The sequence below is a fragment of the Pelophylax lessonae genome (genome assembly GCF_965119305.1).
Source record: "Pelophylax lessonae genome assembly, chromosome: 7".
Classification (NCBI taxonomy): domain Eukaryota; kingdom Metazoa; phylum Chordata; class Amphibia; order Anura; family Ranidae; genus Pelophylax; species Pelophylax lessonae.
Window position 1 is genome coordinate 78789024 of NC_138774.1, and position 19868 is coordinate 78808891.

A 19868-nucleotide genomic window follows, 5' to 3' on the forward strand; every position below is an offset into this window, starting at 1 on the left:
GGGTGACAGGGAGAGAGAGAGGGGGGGTGACAGAGAGAGAGAAAGAGAGAGAGAGACAGGGAGAGAGAGGGGGGGGTGTGACATAGAGAAAGAGAGAGAGTGACAGGGGGAGAGAGAGAGAGAGAGGGGGGGGGGTGACAGAGAGAGAGAGAGAGGGGTGACAGGGAGAGAGAGAGAGAGAGAGAGGGGGGTGACAGGGAGAGAGAGGGGGGTGACAGGGAGAGAGAGGGGGGGGGGGGTGACAGGGAGGGAGAGGGGGAGGTCCCCTGGTCAGCTTCTCCTGGGAGTGGAGAGGAGGTTGAAGGTGCTGAGCGGTGGTACGGGCTCCTCTGACAGCCCAATGCAGTCCCTGTCCCCAGCCTGCCGCCGCTGGAGCCGATTGATGATATCACGGTCATGTGACCGTGATAGGTGACAGACAGAGAGAGAGAGAGAGAGAGGGGGGAGAGAGGGTGTGTGAGAGAGAGAGAGGGGGGGTGACAGAGAGAGAGAGAGGTGACAGAGAGAGAGAGAGAGGTGACAGAGAGAGAAAGGGGTGACAGAGAGAGAGAGAGAGAGAGGTGACAGAGAGAGAGAGAGGGGGGGGGGTGACAGAGAGAGAGAGAGAGAGAGAGGGGGGTGACAGAGAGAGAGAGAGAGAGAGAGAGAGAGGGGGGGGGTGACAGAGAGAGAGAGAGAGAGAGAGAGAGAGGGGGGGGTTTGACAGAGACAGACACAGAGAGAGAGAAAGACAGACAGACAGAGAGAGAGAGGGTGACAGACAGAGAGAGAGAGAGAGGGGGAGAGAGAGGGGGGGGGAGAGAGGGTGTGTGAGAGAGAGAGAGAGAGGGGGTGACAGAGAGAGAGAGGTGACAGAGAGAGAGAGAGGTGACAGAGAGAGAAAGGGGTGACAGAGAGAGAGAGAGAGGGGTGACAGAGAGAGAGAGAGGGGGGTGACAGAGAGAGAGAGGGGGTGACAGAGAGAGAGAGAGAGAGAGAGGGGGGGGGGTGACAGAGAGAGAGAGGGGGGGTGATAGAGAGAGAGAGAGAGAAAGGGGGGGTGACAGAACGAGAGAGGGTGAAAGAGAGAGAGAGAGCGAGAGAGAGAAAGAGAGACAGAGAGGCACAGAGAGAGCGCGAGAGAGAGAGTGCGCGAGAGAGAGAGAGGGGGAGACAGGGAGAGAGAGAAAGAGGGGGGTGACAGGGAGAGAGAGAGAGAGAGGGGGTGACAGGGAAAGAGAGAGGGGGGTGACTGGGAGAGAGAGAGTGACAGGGAGAGAGAGAGGGAGAGAGAGAGGGGGGTGACAGGGAGGGAGAGAGAGGGGGTGACAGAGAGAGAGAGAGGGGGAGGGAGAGAGGGGGGTGACAGGGAGAGAGAGAGGGGGGAGTGACAGGGAGAGAGAGAGGGTGACAGGGAGAGAGAGAGAGAGAGGGGGGTGACAGGGAGAGACAGAGAGAGGGGGTGACAGGGAGAGAGAGAGAGGGGGTGACAGGGAGAGAGAGAGGGGGGGTGACAGAGAGAGAGAAAGAGAGAGAGAGAGACAGGGAGAGAGAGGGGGGGTGTGACAGAGAGAAAGAGAGAGAGTGACAGGGGGAGAGAGAGAGAGAGAGAGGGGGGGGGTGACAGAGAGAGAGAGAGAGGGGTGACAGGGAGAGAGAGAGAGAGAGAGGGGGGTGACAGGGAGAGAGAGGGGGGTGACAGGGAGAGAGAGGGGGGGTGACAGGGAGGGAGAGGGGGAGGTCCCCTGGTCAGCTTCTCCTGGGAGTGGAGAGGAGGTTGAAGGTGCTGAGCGGTGGTACGGGCTCCTCTGACAGCCCAATGCAGTCCCTGTCCCCAGCCTGCCGCCGCTGGAGCCGATTGATGATATCACGGTCATGTGACCACTGACCGGCCTCATGTGTGGGTGGAGAGAGAGCTCTGGAGAGCCCGCACTCAGCGCACTGACGCCGCCTGGAGTGGAGGACTCCAGGATTGGAGCCGCACACTGCCTGGGGGAGTCGGGGGCGCAGTCTGAGCGGAGGGCACAAAAATCTCTGCTAACACTAACATATTTTTTGCGCCCCCCTCGGCCCAAGCGCCGATCTGGCCAACCCCTTGTTACGCCCCTGCTGTCTCTTTAGAAAACCCATTTTGCTCTGAATACCAATGGCATGGGAACAGGAATACAGGGGAAATGTTGCAATTGCTCTGGTGACAATTGTCTAGAAAAGGTTTACCCATTGCAAACATATTCTTTAATTTCCTGATGAGTCTACAAGGCAGGAAAAGAAGGGAAATCTCCATAAAGCTGGCAAAAGTTGAGTAGAATTTCAAACAAAAATTCTTAAGAAAGAAAAAAAATGTTATAAGAACAATAGTTTGTTTTTCTAATCATTAGTGGGTCAAATCGAGGTTAATTTTCTACGACAATAACGAGAAAATTTGAACGAACAGAATGGAACATTTTTCCCAAATGAACATATTTCTAACAATGGATGTGGGATGTGGTTTGCGTTCCAAAAATCAAATGCTAAAAGCACACAAAATCTTTTAAACTACATTTGAATGTTCTAAGAATTTTCATAGGAATTTTCTTAAGACTTTTTTTCATTTGAGATTCTATCCATCTAAAGACATAGATGGAGGAAAAAAAAAAAATCTGACAGCAGTTTTACCCAACCAGTACTTTATCCAAAATAAAAAAAAGGTTTGACTTTAATGTTATCAATGGCGAAAATGTCCCCTGCCAAATCATTAAATTGGCAACGTTAATAAGTCAGCAGATTCCAGCAACTTTATTCATACTAATATTTCCTGAGAACCCTTCAAGACTGTCTTAATGAAGAAGTACAAAAAAAACACAGGGTACTGTATATTCATTTTGGCTGTTCTAAACCAAACCCATTGAACAGCTACATCATTTACCCAATACTAAATAAAAATTGCAAGTTGGAATATGAGACAGTATGAGAGTCCGCAGACCAACTCGGCCCGAGTCACTTGCGCCAAACATATTGTAGATAGCCCTGAATGTGTATTGTCTGTTGTGACACATTGGCAGGGTCTTGTAACTGCTCAACATTCTCTGACAATATGTTGTAGCATGTCAGCAGTCTGTTGTAACATTTGGACAGTCCTTTCGAAACATAATTGCAGTCTCTGGCAATTCATTGAAACATTACAGCAGTAAGAGAAAGTTGTGTGTTGGGTCAGATCGCCATGTTATCTTACTTGTATGAGTGAGGCACATCCATTAAGCCAGCCTTTTTTTAACCAGGGTGCCATGGCAGACTTCAGCAGCTCTAAAGTGCCGGTTCACACTGATGCGATGCGGGAACACTGCGAATGGAATATATGTTTGTTCCCACATTGCATCCGCAGCACAGGCAGTTCACACTGCCATATGCGATACACTGGGGGTGTCAATTCAAAGTTAACGACACACCCCCAGCTCAGATGGCATATCACAGTGCGATCTGACAGTTCACACAGAATCGATCACACTGGTATGAACCACCATGCGATCCGATTCTGCAACGGACCAAAAAAAAGGGTCCTGTGCGTGTTCACTGCGATTGCAGTGCAAATTCAGCCATACATCGTATGTAATTTTAGGAGCAGTGCGCTCCGAATTACATGCGATCTCTGTGATCGCATCAGTATGAACCCTCTTTTACATTGTACAAAGTTGCAAGTATAGTATCCTCTCTATAGCAAGCACTAACCTGCATCAATCAATGTTGTCCAGTCATTTTGTCACTATTATAGTTGCTTAACTCAGTAGTTAAGAATTGAGGTGGAGGCTTATGAAAGGCAGTGCCCTGGGCATCATGAATGCTAAATAGGGCCCAGCACACAAAGAAATGGAATTAGCTTTTCACCAAGCATATGCTGCCATAGCACATCTGCCATGTTGAGGATGATAATCACAGAAAGTCTCAGCAGACAGATGGAGATCAGTACAAAATGTATGTGTTGGTAAATGTATGGTAGGTCTATGTAAATCTTGGTCTATAAGTGACTATGACAGATTTTCATCAGCATTTGCATACCTCCCAACTTTTTAAAGTGGAACTTTACTCTCTCAATCAACATTGATTAGTTTTAATCCTTATGCTGCTAGCATTAGTAAATAGATAGGAAAGTATATCATTTACTTGTGGTAAACTTTTATTTACATTTCTTCAGCTACTTTCTGTTTTTTTTGTTAAGGCAAATGATGCCATACATCCCAGGAGTCTTCAGGAGAGAAGCAAGGGTTCTCAGATCAGCCTATGCCTGAGCTAAGGGCAGGTGGATTTCAGGAAGTAAATGATACATGAATCATCTGCCCTTACTCAAGATGGCCACGATCTGAAATGCTAGGGGGTGGTATTCAAAATGATTTATCATCAAAATAAAGCATGGAGGCATGGATGGATTTGGGGGGGGGGGGGGGGGGGGGGGGGTTGCTCTGAATATTACAAATGAAATAAATAGCATTTTTGGTTTACGCTGCTCAAATGCAATGCAGTTCCACTGTAGGATGGGAATGAGGGACATATATTAGCTAAAGTATGTATGCGTAGGACACAGGCCCTGCACTGCCCCCCCCCCCCCTTAAAAGGAGAACTACACAAAAGATGATTGGGTAAACTCACACATGCTTTTTTTCAGGCCCCCGTTCACACTGGGGTGACCTGTCAGACCGTAGGTCGCCTGGCATAGAGAAGCTATGGACCCGTTCTAATAGGAGCGACACAAGTCGCTCCGACTTAGAAAAAGGGTCCGGAACTTCTTTGGGGCGACCCGTAGCGACCTGCATTGACTTCAATGTTATGAAGTCCGTGCCGGCCGCTCCGAGGTCGCGGTGCGAGCAGCGCACCGCGACCTGTGAGGTCGCCCCGGGAAGTCGGTTCGCCCCAGTGTGAACGGGGCCTTAACCACTATTATTCCTTTATCCTGGCTTTTGAAATTTACAAATACAGCAATTTAGATGAAAGGTTTAGCACTGGGAAACTTTTTTAAAAAAAAACAAAAAGTGCATTTTATATACAACTATATAGATCAGACCAAAATGAGGGACAATTGAGGAGGAAAGAGGGACTTTGTTCCAAATTAGGGACAGTCTCTCTAAATCAGGGACAGTTGGGAGCTATGCTCATGTGTACAGAAGGATTATTGTTTTGCATACTTCTATTCTCACAGCTAGTTTTGGAGAGACCTTGAAGTATTTTTTGTATGAATAACCTGGTAATGGTAGATAAACAAAGCATTACATGCTCTACATTGAAGTTGTGTATAGGGTTTTTGTTGACACACCTTGACCCAGCCCTTCCTTCCATTCCAGCAAGGAGAATGTAGAAAATGTACTCTATGTTCTCTCATCTCATCTCCTCTCAATCTCCATCCCATCCATAGCCAGCAAATAGCCAGCCTATCTCTATTTGCTCTTTGAGAATAAAGTAAGTGCCCTACAAACCAACATCCTACTTACGAACTTTCACCGATACGAACATGTCCAATCCTGTAAAGCTTGGTACACACACTTAGTTTTCTCGTTCAACCCAGCAGGCTGAACAAAAAAAGAAAAACTGACAGATCGGTGTACCAACATAAGCAATGATGATGCAGCGATCTCCAATGCTGTGCCTTTATGTTCTGACCCCGCTGGGTCAGAATACAATAGGAGCAGCAGGAGATTCATCCATCTACTGTATAGCATGATTGGAGGAATCTGTCGCAGGCTGAAGAAAAATAATCTAATAGTGCATACCAAGCTTTAGTAACAACCTGGTTGCAGTAAGGGTTCAGTAAATGTGAATGCGCACACTACAGTTATACACACAGTAGATCTACATCCTAGTGTCTTAGCCACTTTCCGCCGGCCGGGTGTACATGGACGTCCTTCCATGGTTATACTATTATATATGGTGATGATGCCTGCACCTATGGGCATCATCTCGGTATCATTTTGTTCAGCCGACAATTCTGTACAAGGCAGAAGTCATCTAAGTGGCTGATTAGCCACTCAGTCACTTCTGAGGGTGGCGGAGCGGGGACGCGCCCCCCTCCTGCCGCCTCTGCCGGGCTCTCCGGTCCTTTTGCGGAGGCCGGGAACGATGCGGCCAGCAGCGATGGCTGCCCTGTACAGAGAGAGAGGAACTGACGTTATTACCCTCTATCTGTAACCCTAAAAACTGGGAGCGACAAGTAGTTTGTCACTTCCGGTTCCGCCCCTATGTTTTCTTGGCCAGCAGCAGCCAGGTAAGTAGCCAATCAGACCGATCTGTGTTCACTTTGCTTCATAGTTCGCTTCTCGGCCTTTTGGCAAAGATCAAGTGTAGAATCTGTTCTTATCAGTTGGTATGGACCTTGAAGGTTAGTATCGGCAAGGACTGAAATGAACCGGAGCGCCATGGGCGTAACTGGGGGACCGGGAAGTAGGTACTGTCAGAAAAAGCCGGAAAGGTCCATTGCCTCCTGATTTGAATGGGATCCGCCCCTATCAGTTTGAAGGGAGTGAGAAAGCCGGTTACGCCAATTTCCAGTTAGTACTGCTTCTGGATGTAATTGGTAAGATGGTGATGGCGGTGGGAGGGCCTTTCCTCCTGGGTTGAATCTGGCCTTGCAAAAGGCTTGTCCCCAGTTGAATGCAGGCTCTCCCTAAGCTGTCTAAGTTCCGATGCCTCCTGGTAGGGATGGGCTACGCCGGTCTGGCCGAAGGCCGGGACCAAAAAAAAAAGCCTGTGGTGTACGGGTCCCTGGGGTGGCAGCCCAGGGGTGCCGTAATTCTCACTGGTGAGGGGCAGCTCACCTTGAGTTTTTTGGCACCTTGGTCACTGCACCACATACACACTTTTTTCGTACCTGCCTCTTGGGACGAGCCTTTTGGCTAGGACCAGAGCAATTTTTTATTCCTGGCCGAGGGGCCTGTCAAGGTCCTGCACCTTGACACAACCTGCAACCTTTTGTGTTGTGTGTTCACGTTTTGTCTATTTTTATGTGGTTATATGCTTTCACTGCACGATTAGTAGGGCGTAGGTTCTTGGGCCTGCCCTGAAAGTCTTGGGAGGGGGTGGATATGGCCTTCTGGTTTAGTTCGCCCTCTCTCATGGGGCCTCCCTTCGGGGGAGCCCCACCTAGTACTTGGGGTGGGCAGTTTCGGCAGTCCTCCCAGAGAACGGGGTCTGCCTGGTTTCGGCCAGGTGGGACCAAGTGAGTCCCTGTCAGTAGTCTTGCGCCCCAGGGGATCAGGGTCAGGGCCTTTCCATTTTGGAGGAGGGCCATTTGTATGCCCAGTGCACTTTTTGTGTGTCTCACGTTTGCGTGTGTGCACTTTTTTATGCACCGGGTGTTAGTTTGAGTGTGTTCACACACCACGGGCTGTGTCTGATCGGCTACATGGGAGGCTAGAGTAGAGGTCTAATAGACCCCAAATCTCTTCATAAAGAGGACCTGTCATGGCCCATGCTATCACAAGGGATGTTGTTCATCCCTTGTGATTGCAATAAAGTTAATACAAAAAATATATACATATTTTTGTATAAAACAAATAATAAAAAAAATAAATAAAAAATAAATAAAAACTATTTTTAAAGCGCCCCCGTCCCACCGTGCTTACGCTCAAATGCGAACACATATGTTACTCCCGCGCACACATGTAAACGGAAATCAAACCACACATGTGAGGTATTGTCGCAAACGTCAGAGCGAGAGCACTAGACCTCCTGTGCAACTCTAAAATGGTAACCTGTAAAGGCGTTTAAAGCGTCGCCTATTGAGAATTTTAGGCACTGTAGTTTGCCACCATTCCAAGGGCAGATGCGCTTTCAAAGTGTGACATATTAGGTATCTATTTACTCGGCGTAACATCATCTTTCACATTATACAAAAAAATTGTGCTAACTTTAGTGTTTTGTTTTGTTTTTTGATTTATAAACATGTTTTGTTTTTTTTTACAAAAAATTGCGTTTTAAAAAAATGCTGCGCAAATACTATGTGACACAAAAGATTGCAACACCCACCATTTTATTCTATAGGGTCTCTGCAAAAAAAAAAAAAAAAAAAAAATATATATATATATATATATATATATATAATGTTTGGGGGTTCCAATTAAATTTCTAGCAATAAAAGTAGATTTTTTTTACATGTAGGAGCTAAGTGTCAGAAATTACATAGTTACATAGTTACGTAGTTACATGTGAGGTTGAAAAAAGACATCAGTCCATCCAGTTCAACCTATGATGTGTGTGTGTGTTTGCTGTTAACCGTACATTGTATACCCCTGTATGTTGTGGTCTTAAGAAATGGCCAGGATCAGTGGCATCTTAAGAGCATTATCAGCCCCCGGGCAATGCAGTGCACTGGGGCCCTGCCAACACAATCATCCACGAGAATAAAAATGCAAATCATCGATAAGGCGATATTTATTGGTACAGCAGTGCCAGGTTAATGACAGCTTCCAAGTTGGGCGGCTGGGTCCGGTGAACACACACAGGGATGGGAGTCAGACCCGACTGTCCTGTGTGTGCCGGTTCCCGTGGAGGCAGACAGGCATTCCTACAGTTGTGGGCTCCCCCTCCACGGGCCAAGTGGCCTGACAGCAGCGCAGGGCCGACAGGCACTTGCCACCTGCTAAGTTTGGCGGCGGAATGCACACAGGAATCTGCAATAATGCTTGACTGGGGCTGGGCCCCCCGGGCAATTGGGGCCCCTGGGCAACTGCCCAGCATGCCCATTCGGTAAGATGTTCCTGGCCAGGATTGGAAAAGGTTAAAGAGTATTTACAAGTTTGCAGCCAAATTGGGATAACACCTACATTATATTTGTTACATGTTCCCATTCACATAACATAACTTGAAAAAAAATATTTCAAAATTGCAGTTTACCTTTTTAATAGTCTTTGTGAATGGGAACACATAACAAGTGGGGTTTTCTCAAATTTGACTGCAAAAGTGGAAATATGCATTAAAGTGTAACTGGTGATCTCTGTACATTACAAGGATTGTTACAAACTTTGTTGCAAATTCCAACCTTTTGTTATTCTGAAGAAACCACTGTTTGTTCCTCTGTGCCTTTGTGCTGAGTGAGTTTCATAATTATCTGTCAGCTGTGGCAGCTGCAGAGCACTAATGAGGAATGCTGCTGGGCCTGCATCTCTTCAGATGTGTTTCTATTGGGAGTATCTCACCAAAAATGACATTTTTATTGCAGGGGATGCCAGAAATCTGACTTGTATCTTTGGCTCACCAATTTTCCCAGAAGTCTGCCTATCACACAATCAGGAAATGATGTTTCTGGGGTGTGGTCAGTGTACATTCTGTGTATAGAACAGTTCTAGGTAGCCATATTGCATTGCATTTTCAGAAAATTACAACAGCTGCAGATTGAAAAGGAAAGGTCATTTTTAATAACATTCAATTACAATATGATTTGTGTCGCAATTGTATATGCTGTATTGTTTTTTCTTTATTTGTTTTTTTCCCCCCACAAACGTGGAATTACCCTTTAAGCCATTTACCTAAACATAATGTAAACCTTTTACTAGAGAATCCTGAAACTTTGCATCATGCACTCTAAGATTTACTTCTAATAACTTCAGTATACTAATGCAGCCTTTTTCAACCAGGGTGTCTTTGGGTTGCTTCAGGGGTGCCGTGGCACAATGCCTAAAAATTGTCCAAGAATTGTATACAAGCCAGCAGAAGGGGTCAAGCCTACCTTTAAGTTACACAAAGCCCCGTTTTCATTATGCTTTATTACAAGCTTCCTGCTGCTGGTGTCCTAACAAACTATGATGTCATTGGTTGATGAGGGTGGTGTTGGGCCTCTGCACAGCATCTTTTGGCGCTTTTCCACTGCATGGAACCGAACGGTTCGGCTCGCTTTTGCGCTTTTCCACTGCATGGTACCGCATGGTACGGTGTTGGAACGGTTCGGTATGGTACGGCGGCCCTTTTCCACTACATGGAACCGAATGGCTCGCTTAAACAGTACCACCTCGGTTGTTGTTCCAAGAGGGCCGTACCGGTACCATATCCCACTATCCTTTGCATGCAGCCTTGACTGTTTGTCACTACTAGCCACTGATTGGTCAGAGAATCGTTGTTATCCCACCCACTTACTATTAGTGGAAAAGCAAACCATACCGAACCGTTCCAACACCGTACCATGCGGTACCATGCAGTGGAAAACCAAACCGAGCCAAGCAGGGCCGAGTGGAGCCGAGACAGTACTTGCAGTGGAAAAGTGCCATTAGTTTGCCCTTCCCCTGCCCCTTTCCATCAGCACTGGGGTTACACTCAGGGCCGGCCTTTGGGGTGTGCGAGCTGTGCGGCCGCACAGGGCGCCGTGGGCAACAGGGGCGCCGTGCGGCCATCACAGCTCGCAAATGATGAGGCCGCAAAGCGGGAGGTAAGCGACGGTGTTAACCCTCTCCAGGCCGCGGCCGCCACTTACCTCCCGCTGTGCAGCTGTGCCTGACCTGTGTTTCCGAGTACGGACTGTCTGCGCAGGGCTGAGCTGTGTATCTCACACACAGCTCAGCTTCAGAAACGCGATAGGAGAGAGAGAGAGAGGGAGATCGTCCTCCTCCCCCCTCCCCTCTCCTCCTGGGTCTGCCCCGCCCACACTCTCCGGGGATGTGTGGGTGGGAATTTTAACACAGAAGAAAAGCTGCAGAGTGCAGAAGGCATGAGCCTTCATCCCAGGGTAAGTAAGCTTACCCTCTCTCCTGCCCAAGTATGTAATAAATGTAAGGGGGGCTCTGAAGTAAGGGGGTCTGTGGGGGGCTCTGATGTAAGGGGAGTCTGGGGGGCTCTGAAGTAAGGGGGGTCTGTGGGGGGCTCTGATGTAAGGGGAGTCTGTAAGGGGGTCTTTGATGTAAGGGGAGTCTGGGGGGCTCTGATGTAAGGGGAGTCTGGGGGGCTCTGATGTAAGGGGAGTCTGGGGGGCTCTGATGTAAGGGGGTCTGTGGGGGGCTCTGATGTAAGGGGAGTCTGTAAGGGGGTCTTTGATGTAAGGGGAGTCTGGGGGGCTCTGATGTAAGGGGAGTCTGGGGGGCTCTGATGTAAGGGGAGTCTGGGGGGCTCTGATGTAAGGGGGTCTGTGGGGGGCTCTGATGTAAGGGGAGTCTGTAAGGGGGGCTCTGATGTAAGGGGAGTCTGGGGGGGCTGTGAAGTAAGGGGTCTGTGGGGGGCTCTGATGTAAGGGGAGTCTGTAAGGGGGTCTTTGATGTAAGGGGAGTCTGGGGGGGCTCTGATGTAAGGGGAGTCTGGGGGGCTCTGAAGTAAGGGGGGTCTGTGGGGGGCTCTGATGTAAGGGGAGTCTGTAAGGGGGTCTTTGATGTAAGGGGAGTCTGGGGGGCTCTGATGTAAGGGGAGTCTGGGGGGCTCTGATGTAAGGGGAGTCTGTAAGGGGGTCTTTGATGTAAGGGGAGTCTGGGGGGGCTCTGATGTAAGGGGAGTCTGGGGGGCTCTGATGTAAGGGGAGTCTGTGAGGGGGGCTCTGATGTAAGAGGAGTCTGGGGGGCTCTGATGTAAGGGGAGTCTGGGGGGCTCTGATGTAAAGGGGGTCTGTGGGGGACTCTGATGTAAGGGGGGCTCTGATGTAAGGGGGGTCTGGGGAGGCTCTGATGTAAGGGGGGTCTGTGGGGGTCTCTGATGTAAGGGGGATCTGGGGGGCTCTGATGTAAGGGGGGTCTGTGGGGCTCTGATGTAAGGGGGGTCTGTGGGGGTCTCTGATGTAAGGGGGGTGTGGGGGGGGGGGTTTCTGATGTAAGGGGGGTGTGGGGGGGCTCTGATGTAAGGGGGGTGTCTGGGGGGCTCTGATTTAAGGGGGGTCTGGGGGGTCTCTGATGTAAGGTAGGTCTGTGGGGCGGGGGGTTTTTGATGTAAGGGGGATCTGTGGGGGGGTCTCTGATGTAAGGTAGGTCTGTGGGGCGGGGGGTTTTTGATGTAAGGGGGATCTGTGGGGGGGTCTCTGATGTAAGTGGGGCTCTGAGGGTCTCTGATGTAAGGAGAATCTGTGGGGGGTCTCTGATGTAAGGAGTAAATTAGCAGCAATTACACTCTTAAATTGTTTTTCAATAGATACAGCCATGTTTAGGGGGGGGCGAGAGGTGAGGATAGGGGGGGGGGCGCGCCACAGGATTAGCTCGCACAGGGCGCCTGAACACCTAAGGCCGGCCCTGGTTACACTAGCTGAGTGAGGGAGAGAAGTTGAGGGAGAAGAGAAACATTGGAATACTAGCCAGTACCAGTGTGCAAAGGTGTGTTTTTCTTTGGAAGAATGAATCCCCTCTAACACTGGGTGTCCTACATGTGTGGATGTTGTTGCATTATGTAAAACTATTGGTTTAGTTGTTTACATTGGGGTCTCATGAGATTGTACATAATTTAAAGGGTGCCCTGACTAATAAAAGGTTAAAAACACTGCACCAATGAATCACCCTGAATATCCTATGCTGATATTTGTACAAGCCTGCTCAGCATGGCAGTGCTAAGGACTGAAGGTCTGTTACCCACTGCTTTGTGGTATATATATGCTACACATTTTTCAACTACTGGGTAGTTCAGGGGAGACCCGATAGTACACAGAACAGGTTTTTTAGAAAGGCTAAGGGTATGTTTCTATATGTTATGGTGCATAATATAAAGGATCCCTTTTATATTTTAAATACACATCCACTTTAAGAGATTATTCTGTAACAAATGGCTCAGAGCTAGTAAGCTTGGCAGTGCTGACCAAATCCATGCCAACTTTCCCCTGGTTCCACCCTTTTTTCAGGGGGAGTTGGAAAACTCTGAAGTTTTCCTCCAAAATACAGACATCTGGAACTTATCTGCATCCTACCATGTTTCAAGATGTTTCCTGTGATACTTTGTATTTGAAAACAAAAGAGTACATTCAAGTTACTGCAAATAGTAGTCTATGTTTGATACATCCTAAAGCAGGGGATTGCAACTAGTATAGGGGTCTCCACATTTACTAAGCAGAGGGCCAGGTCACTGTCCTTCAGACTTCAGGGGGGCTGGACTGTGGACAGTTAGAGTAGAAAATGTCAGTGAGAGTTAAAGCGGAGTTCCACCCTGGATTTTTTTCTTTTTTTTTTTAAATACCCCCGGGACAGTCAGGGCTAGTGCATTCCACAATGGCTAGCCTCTGATCTGTCCCGGGTTGCACTTACCTGTTAGGACAAATACTTACCTTGAAAACGTCTTGTCCAGCGCTGCCATCTCAGATGTGGGCAGCTTGAAGCCAGCGAGATCGTCTTCCTCTTCCGCCTTCTTCGGTCCCTCGATGCCCTGCGCCGGCCCCGCCGTCACTTCCGGTGTGCGCGCTTCATCCCTCCACAGCTTCTGGGCATGCCCAGAAGCTGTTTAGAAGGGGATGACGCGCGCGACCCGGAACTGACGTCGGGGCCGGTGCAGGCCCAATGATTCCTGGGAGCAATGACGTTCAGCTCCCAGGAATCATTGCAGAGCCAGGAAGTGACGACGGGCCGCAGCCGAGGAAGGAGGAAGAAGGAAGTAAGGTAAGTATATTTTCTTCGCTACAAGGTAAGTAAAAAAAAAAAAAAAAAGAATATGCGATTATCCATTTCTTTTTCAGGTGACCCGGAGCGAGAAGATGGAGGTAAGTATTAAATTAGGGTAGAACTCCACTTTGAAGAATGACATTACACTTGTGGCCAGTAGGAGGAAGAATAGTGCCCCATAGTTGGTATCAGTGGAAGGACTAGTGCCCAATGTTGGTGTCAGTGTGAGATATTGTACCCAATGCTGATGTCAGCGGGAGGAGTAGTGGTCCATCATTGGTTTCAGTGAACTAACACTGGTGTTAGTGAGAGGAATAGTGCACAATGTCTTTAGTGGGGCCAGCAGGGCCGGATTAAGAGCATCATGGGCTTGGTGCTGAGGATTTTGAAGGGCCTTAAGGGCCGTGCCTTGGCATGCACCCAGAGGAGGAAGGGTGCAGCCATGCATGCCTAATTCAACATGGGATGCTGTCTCTGAAGCCCATAAACACATCGATGCATCGGCAACTGTCCCTCCTTGTCCGGCCTTCGTGCTGTGTGGGGAGGTTCTGAGGGAGCTGCCTGGGGAAGCGAGCATAGAAGCCAGACTTCTGTGTTTACAAGTGACAGAAGAGCGGTAACAGTGAATATGGCCAACCCGGGGGGCCAGACTGGTATCATCATTGGTATCAGTGGGAGAAATAGTGCCCCATCATTGGTGTCAGTGGAATGAATAGTGCCCCATTATTGGTGCCATAGTGAGAAATAGTGCCCCCCACATATTTCCAGTGGAAGTAGAAATGCCCCTGATTCAGTGGGAGTAAACAATGCCTCAGACTTGGAGGAGGTGAATGGGGGCAAAAAACAAACAAACTACATAGCACCTGTGGGCTGTAGAAGGAGGAATAGTGCCCCACGATCGGTGTTAGTGGGAGAAATAGTGCCCCATCATTGGTGTCAGTGGGACGAATACTGTCCCACCATTGGACTCAGTGGGAGGAGTACTGCCCAAAAATTGGTGTTAGTGGAAAGAATAGTGCCCCATCACTGGTGTCAGCAGGATGAATAGTGCTCCGTCATTGGTATCAGTGGGAGGAAGAGTGCCCCATCATTCATATCAGGGGTAGGATAGTGCCCCATCATTCATATCAGGGGGTAGAAGAGTGCCCCATCATTCATGTCAGGGAGTAGAATAGTGTCACATCATTGATATCAGTGTGAGGAGTAGTGCCCCATCTTTTGTGTGAGTGGAAATAATCTTCCATCATTTATATCAGTGGGAGGAATAGTGTCCCATCATTGGTGTCAGTGGGAGGAGTAGTGCCCCATCTTTTGTGTCAGGGGGAGAATAGTGTTCCATCATTTATATCAGTGGGAGTAATTATGCCCCATGGTTGGTGTCAGTGGGAGAATAGTGTCCCATGGTTTGTGTCAGTGTGAGGAACTATGCCCCACTGTTGATGTCAGTGGAAGAAACAGTGCCTCATCATTGGTGTCAGTAGGAGGAATAATACCTTGAATTAGTGGTAGTTATAGTGTCCCAGAGCAAGGAAAGGGCGGCATTCGGCCAGGGGTATGCAGTTTGGAGGCCTATGGTCTACGTGTATTTTTTTTTTTTTTTAAGTCCGCGGTGGTGCAAAAACCTACAACGAAAAAACCCGTAAGTGAACAAAAAATGTGCATAATCTAAAAAGTGCTCTTAAGGGTGTGATTTTAGTCCACCCCCCGAAGGTGTAGGACTTCTACCCTGATCCCCCAGGGCGCAAGGCTCCTGACAGGGACAAAGGGTTTACATGGTCCGCCTAGCCAAAAGGCCTGGTGGACCCCGTTCTTCTGAGCAGCCGAAGCTGCACCTGAATACTTGGTCGAGGGGCTCTCCTGAAGAGAGACTTCCCCAGAGGCAGGGGAGGAAGGAACCTGAGGGACATACATCCTCCCCCTAGATGAAAACACACACAAAAGTGAAAAAGTGACAAACGTGGGAGAAAATAAATAGCACATATAAAAGTGGGCGTGACGATTATGCATTGGCCTAGGCCCTAAGGCCTGGTAGACAAAAATTGCCCCCGGACTTAGCCAAAAGGCCAGGCTCTAAAAGGCGCAGTGCAGAAAAAGTATTTGGAGCTGTGACCATGTGCCGGTTCACAAGTTGGGATCCCACACCCAAGTGTTACTAAGAGCACCTCTGGGGCGACCACTCCCAGAGGGCACAGACACCGCAGACTCTTTGCCTTCCCATACAATGGCCAGACAAGGTAGAATGTTCAAATCAGAAGATAATGGACCCTTCCAGCTTTCTCAGGGAGAATTTACTCCCGGCCCCCAATTACCTATGGGCACTCCGGTTTCAATTCCTCTCACTCCAGCAGGTTTGCATAGCCGCCACCCAACCTTGGTCAGGTCAGATGACAGCACAGCGCCCCCACTGGATCACTGATAAGAACAGATACTACACTTGATCTTAGCCAAAAGGCATAGAAGGGCAGTGATATGCTGCACTGATGGGCACTAATAGGCAGTACTGATGGCCACTGATGAGGTGGCAACGATGGGTACTGATAAACTGCACTGATGGGCACTAATGAGGGTGCACTGATAAGGCAGCACTGATATGCTGCACTGATAAAGCTGCACTGATGGGCACGAGGCAGCACTGATATTCTGCACTGATAGGCTGCACTGATGGCCCCTGATGAGGCCGCGCTGATGGGCACTAATAAAGTGGAACTGATAAGGCAGCACTGATAGGCAATGATGGGGCTGCACTGATGGACACCGATGAGGCTGCACTGATGGCCACTTAGGCTGCACTGACAGGGCAGGTCTGAAACAGGAAGAGGCAAGTCATATTTTAATTAGAGGGAGCATGAGTTTAGACGATGCATACTAGCACATTATGCAATTGTCTTGTAGGTTTTTTGTTTTTTTTTTACACAGGGGATACAACTGCTTTAAGTTAACACCAACCCAAACGCAGGTTGCAAACGCATTGCATTTGCTCACACCAGATCACATGGTACAAATACCATACAATCCAGTTGCAGTGAGTTTTCTAAAGTAGTGCAGGCACCACTTTTAGTGTGGTACTTTGCTATTTCATCCTATTCGTTTTGAGGTCGCACTGCACAGAACTGCATTTGAATCAAACAAGAATGCACGTTCCTGTGTGATTCCCCAGTGTGAACCCACCCTAAATGGGCCCTTAGAGTTTTGGCCTCCCATTGACATTCTTGGTCTTCGAGATTGTTCCAGGCCAATGTCTCAATGTCCTGAACCCAGACAGCCTGGCAACTAGTATTTTCAGAAATAGACAAGAAATGGCTTCCTCTATAGTTTCCTCAATACAGTCTCACTGTAAAAAAAAAAAAAAAAATAGTGCAAAATGCTTTTTGCATTGCAACCCATAGCAAACGATCAAAAAAAAAAAGTAAACAGAATTGGACTTTTAAAAGTTAATAAACCGTCAGCTGCAGTAAACTGTTTTTTGTCTTTGACTGCATAAGGGGTTAATTTACTGTAGAAACTGCTTTCCCGTCTGGATTACTCTTCTCATTCTTTTTCTTGTAGTCATGCTAGTTAGAACACCTCAAATATGTTCCATCTACTTTCATGGACACACCCAACAGCTGAAAATCAGGGAAGATAAAAATCTGCCTTTATTGTACATCTGATAGAGGAAAATGTAACTACGCCATCTGAAATGTAATGGAGATTAATCCAGAAAATGTATTCAATCCAGAAACATAAAGCACAAAATACGTATCATATGCCATAGAGTCTGGATAATGCGGGCACAGTGCTCACCTCTGTTCCATGCCAGGAATAGTACACGTCTCATACGGCGATAGGTGCGCCAAGATTTTTAAGTAAAGGAAACTACGCATAAACTCTGAGAATTCAATTCATTATGGTACATAGCTTTTTTGTAATTATAAAACAAACTAAACTAATAAAAAAAAAAAGCAATGAAAATAATAAAAACTATATGCAAAAAAATGAAGAAGTGTGAATTTCCCAAAAAAGAATCAAAATCCAAATATAATTTACTATGCACTTTTTTCACGTTAACCCTATAATGGAGGATTTTCAGAGATTAGAGTCTCAATTATGAGATAATGGGAGGGGCAATGGGCTAAGTGCGAAGAGAAATGGCGTTTTATCCTGTGCAGTGCGAACACAGAAATTGAGATCTAACAAAAAGGAGGAGTCAGGATCATCAATCCACAAAGGTTGCACCCCAGTAATGAGCCTAGACCATATGTACTATTTCCTGAGGTATTCTATAGGAATATCTAGAAAACATGCACTGTTAGTGGCTTTTTTTGGACTGGTTTGGGAGTATCTGAGACGTATGTAGTGATACTCCAAACATGTCTTCCTATCTACGTGTTTGTCTAAATAAATATAATTTTCAATCTGGCTTCAACAATCAAAATGTTACTGAAACCCGTGAGTTTTGGGGTTACCCTTACAGTAGCAAAGACTATTTCATTTGTATAAAAAAGAAAAGCACAAAAGAAAATTGTCTTTACCAGAAAGACCACTAATAAGTGGGGGCATGGTCACAAGAGGTACATTTTCATGCTTTCTACATCTTTTTTGGATATTCGGGTTTCAGTCTCTCTCGGTGACTGCTCCTCCTCATACATGGAATATCTACTCGTTTACTTTAGCATTTTTTTAATGGATCATAAAGTTTAATGTGTGCCAAGCAGACGGCTCCAATTCGGGTTTGGGATATTTTATTTAATGGCATGCATATTATAAGTTGTTCAGTTAGTACTTACGGGATTGAAGGCAGGTTGGTAGCCTGGAGCTGGTACAAACGCCATATTTGCTGTTGGAATATATTTCGAAGTGGGGTTTGGTCCGGACTTGAGGGATGCTTTTTATCATGTGAGAAAAGGGCAGGGCATGCCTGTGAGGTATCTTTCTAAAAACTTGTATATCCAGTTTATACAGCGAGCTGCTAGGCTCGGGAGACGCCTACTGGCAGACACACAGATATTTTGGCAGAGGAAACCACAGTCCGATGACTAAGTTCTCAGACTTTCCCAAAGAAAAAACTGTGTTCCTCTAAATCTTTCCAGTCTTCAAATTATCATCTTTTGTTAGTAATACACATCTATGATTCATAGGCAGCAGCACAAAGGCCTCATGACTAAGGCTGGGCATACTCTAAACTAATTTCAGTTAGTTCTTGATGAACTTTAACCACTTTAAGAGCAGGCCTATTTTTGACACTTGGTGTTTACAAGATAAAATTACTTAGAACCCCCAAACATTAAATATATATATTTTTTTAGCAGAGACCCTAGAGAATAAAAAAGAGATCATTGCAATATTTTTTATCACACCACAGCGGTCTTCCAAACGCAATATTCTTGGAAAAATTCACTTTTTTGAATTAATAAATAAGAAATCAGTAAAGTAAGTAAATTTTTTTCCATAATGTGAAAGATAATGTTACGCCAAGTAAATAGATACCCAACATGTCATGCTTAAAAATTGCGCACGCTCGCGTAATGGCGACAAACTTTTGTACTTAAAAATCCCATAGGCAACATTTTAAAAAATTTCTACAGGTTACCAGCTTAGAGTTACAGAGGACGTCTATGGCTCAAATTATTGCTCTCGCTCTAACGATCGCGGCGATACCTCACATGTGTTGTTTGAACACCGTTTACATATGTGGGCGTGGCTTCTGTTTGCATTCGCTTCTGCGTGCAAGTTAACGGGGACAGGGTACTTTAATTTTTTTTTTTCCTATTTATTTTATTTATTATTTTTGATTTTACACAGTTTAAAAAAATAAATATATTTGATCATTTTATTCCTATTACAAGGAATGTAAACATACCTTAGAAATAGCCATGACAGTACCTCTTTATTGTGAAATCTGGGGTCAAATAGTCCTCAGATCTCACAAGTACACTAAAAAAGACAAAAAAAAAAATGGTTAAAAAAAAAATCGGCTCTTTAAGCAGGTTGCTAGGCAATGACATTTGACGTCGCTCTTGTCCTCCAAGACCATAGAGTCGAGTGAGGGACATCTTGCCCTCACTCGACTTCCTGTCTAAGAGGATCGGATCGTTTTTCCCGCTGCCGGCGGGTCCGGTAAGCGGGGAAAAGGACGAGGACGCGGCAGGAGGGGCACCTGTCCCGCACCGTAAGGGTGATCCCGCGGCGAATCCACCGCTGGGACCACCCTTACCCGAAAGCCGATCGCCCGCCATTTTCAAAAATCCCGGGGTTATGGCAGCTATCTGCTGCCATAACCATAGTATTTAGCGTCAAAGTGACGTACATCTGAGGCGGGCAGTCACTGCCCCCTTTCAATGCAGTGACCAGCATACATGCCCCCTTTCAATGCAGTGACCAGCGTACATGCCCCCTTCAATGCAGTGA

At 47.1% G+C, this 19868-nt stretch overlaps 1 protein-coding gene across 1 annotated transcript in view; it reads right to left on the bottom strand.

Annotated features, from left to right (window-relative positions):
* The window catches only part of LOC309560167 (galectin-4-like), a 63561-nt gene extending 45172 nt beyond the window's left edge, over positions 1–18389 (bottom strand). The window contains exon 1 of the mRNA XM_082263731.1: positions 18248–18389. Within this exon, the coding sequence (XP_082119857.1) occupies positions 18248–18292 (45 nt within the window). The 5' untranslated portion in view covers positions 18293–18389. The remainder of the gene's footprint in view (positions 1–18247) is intronic.
* Between the last annotated feature and the right edge of the window lie 1479 nt (positions 18390–19868).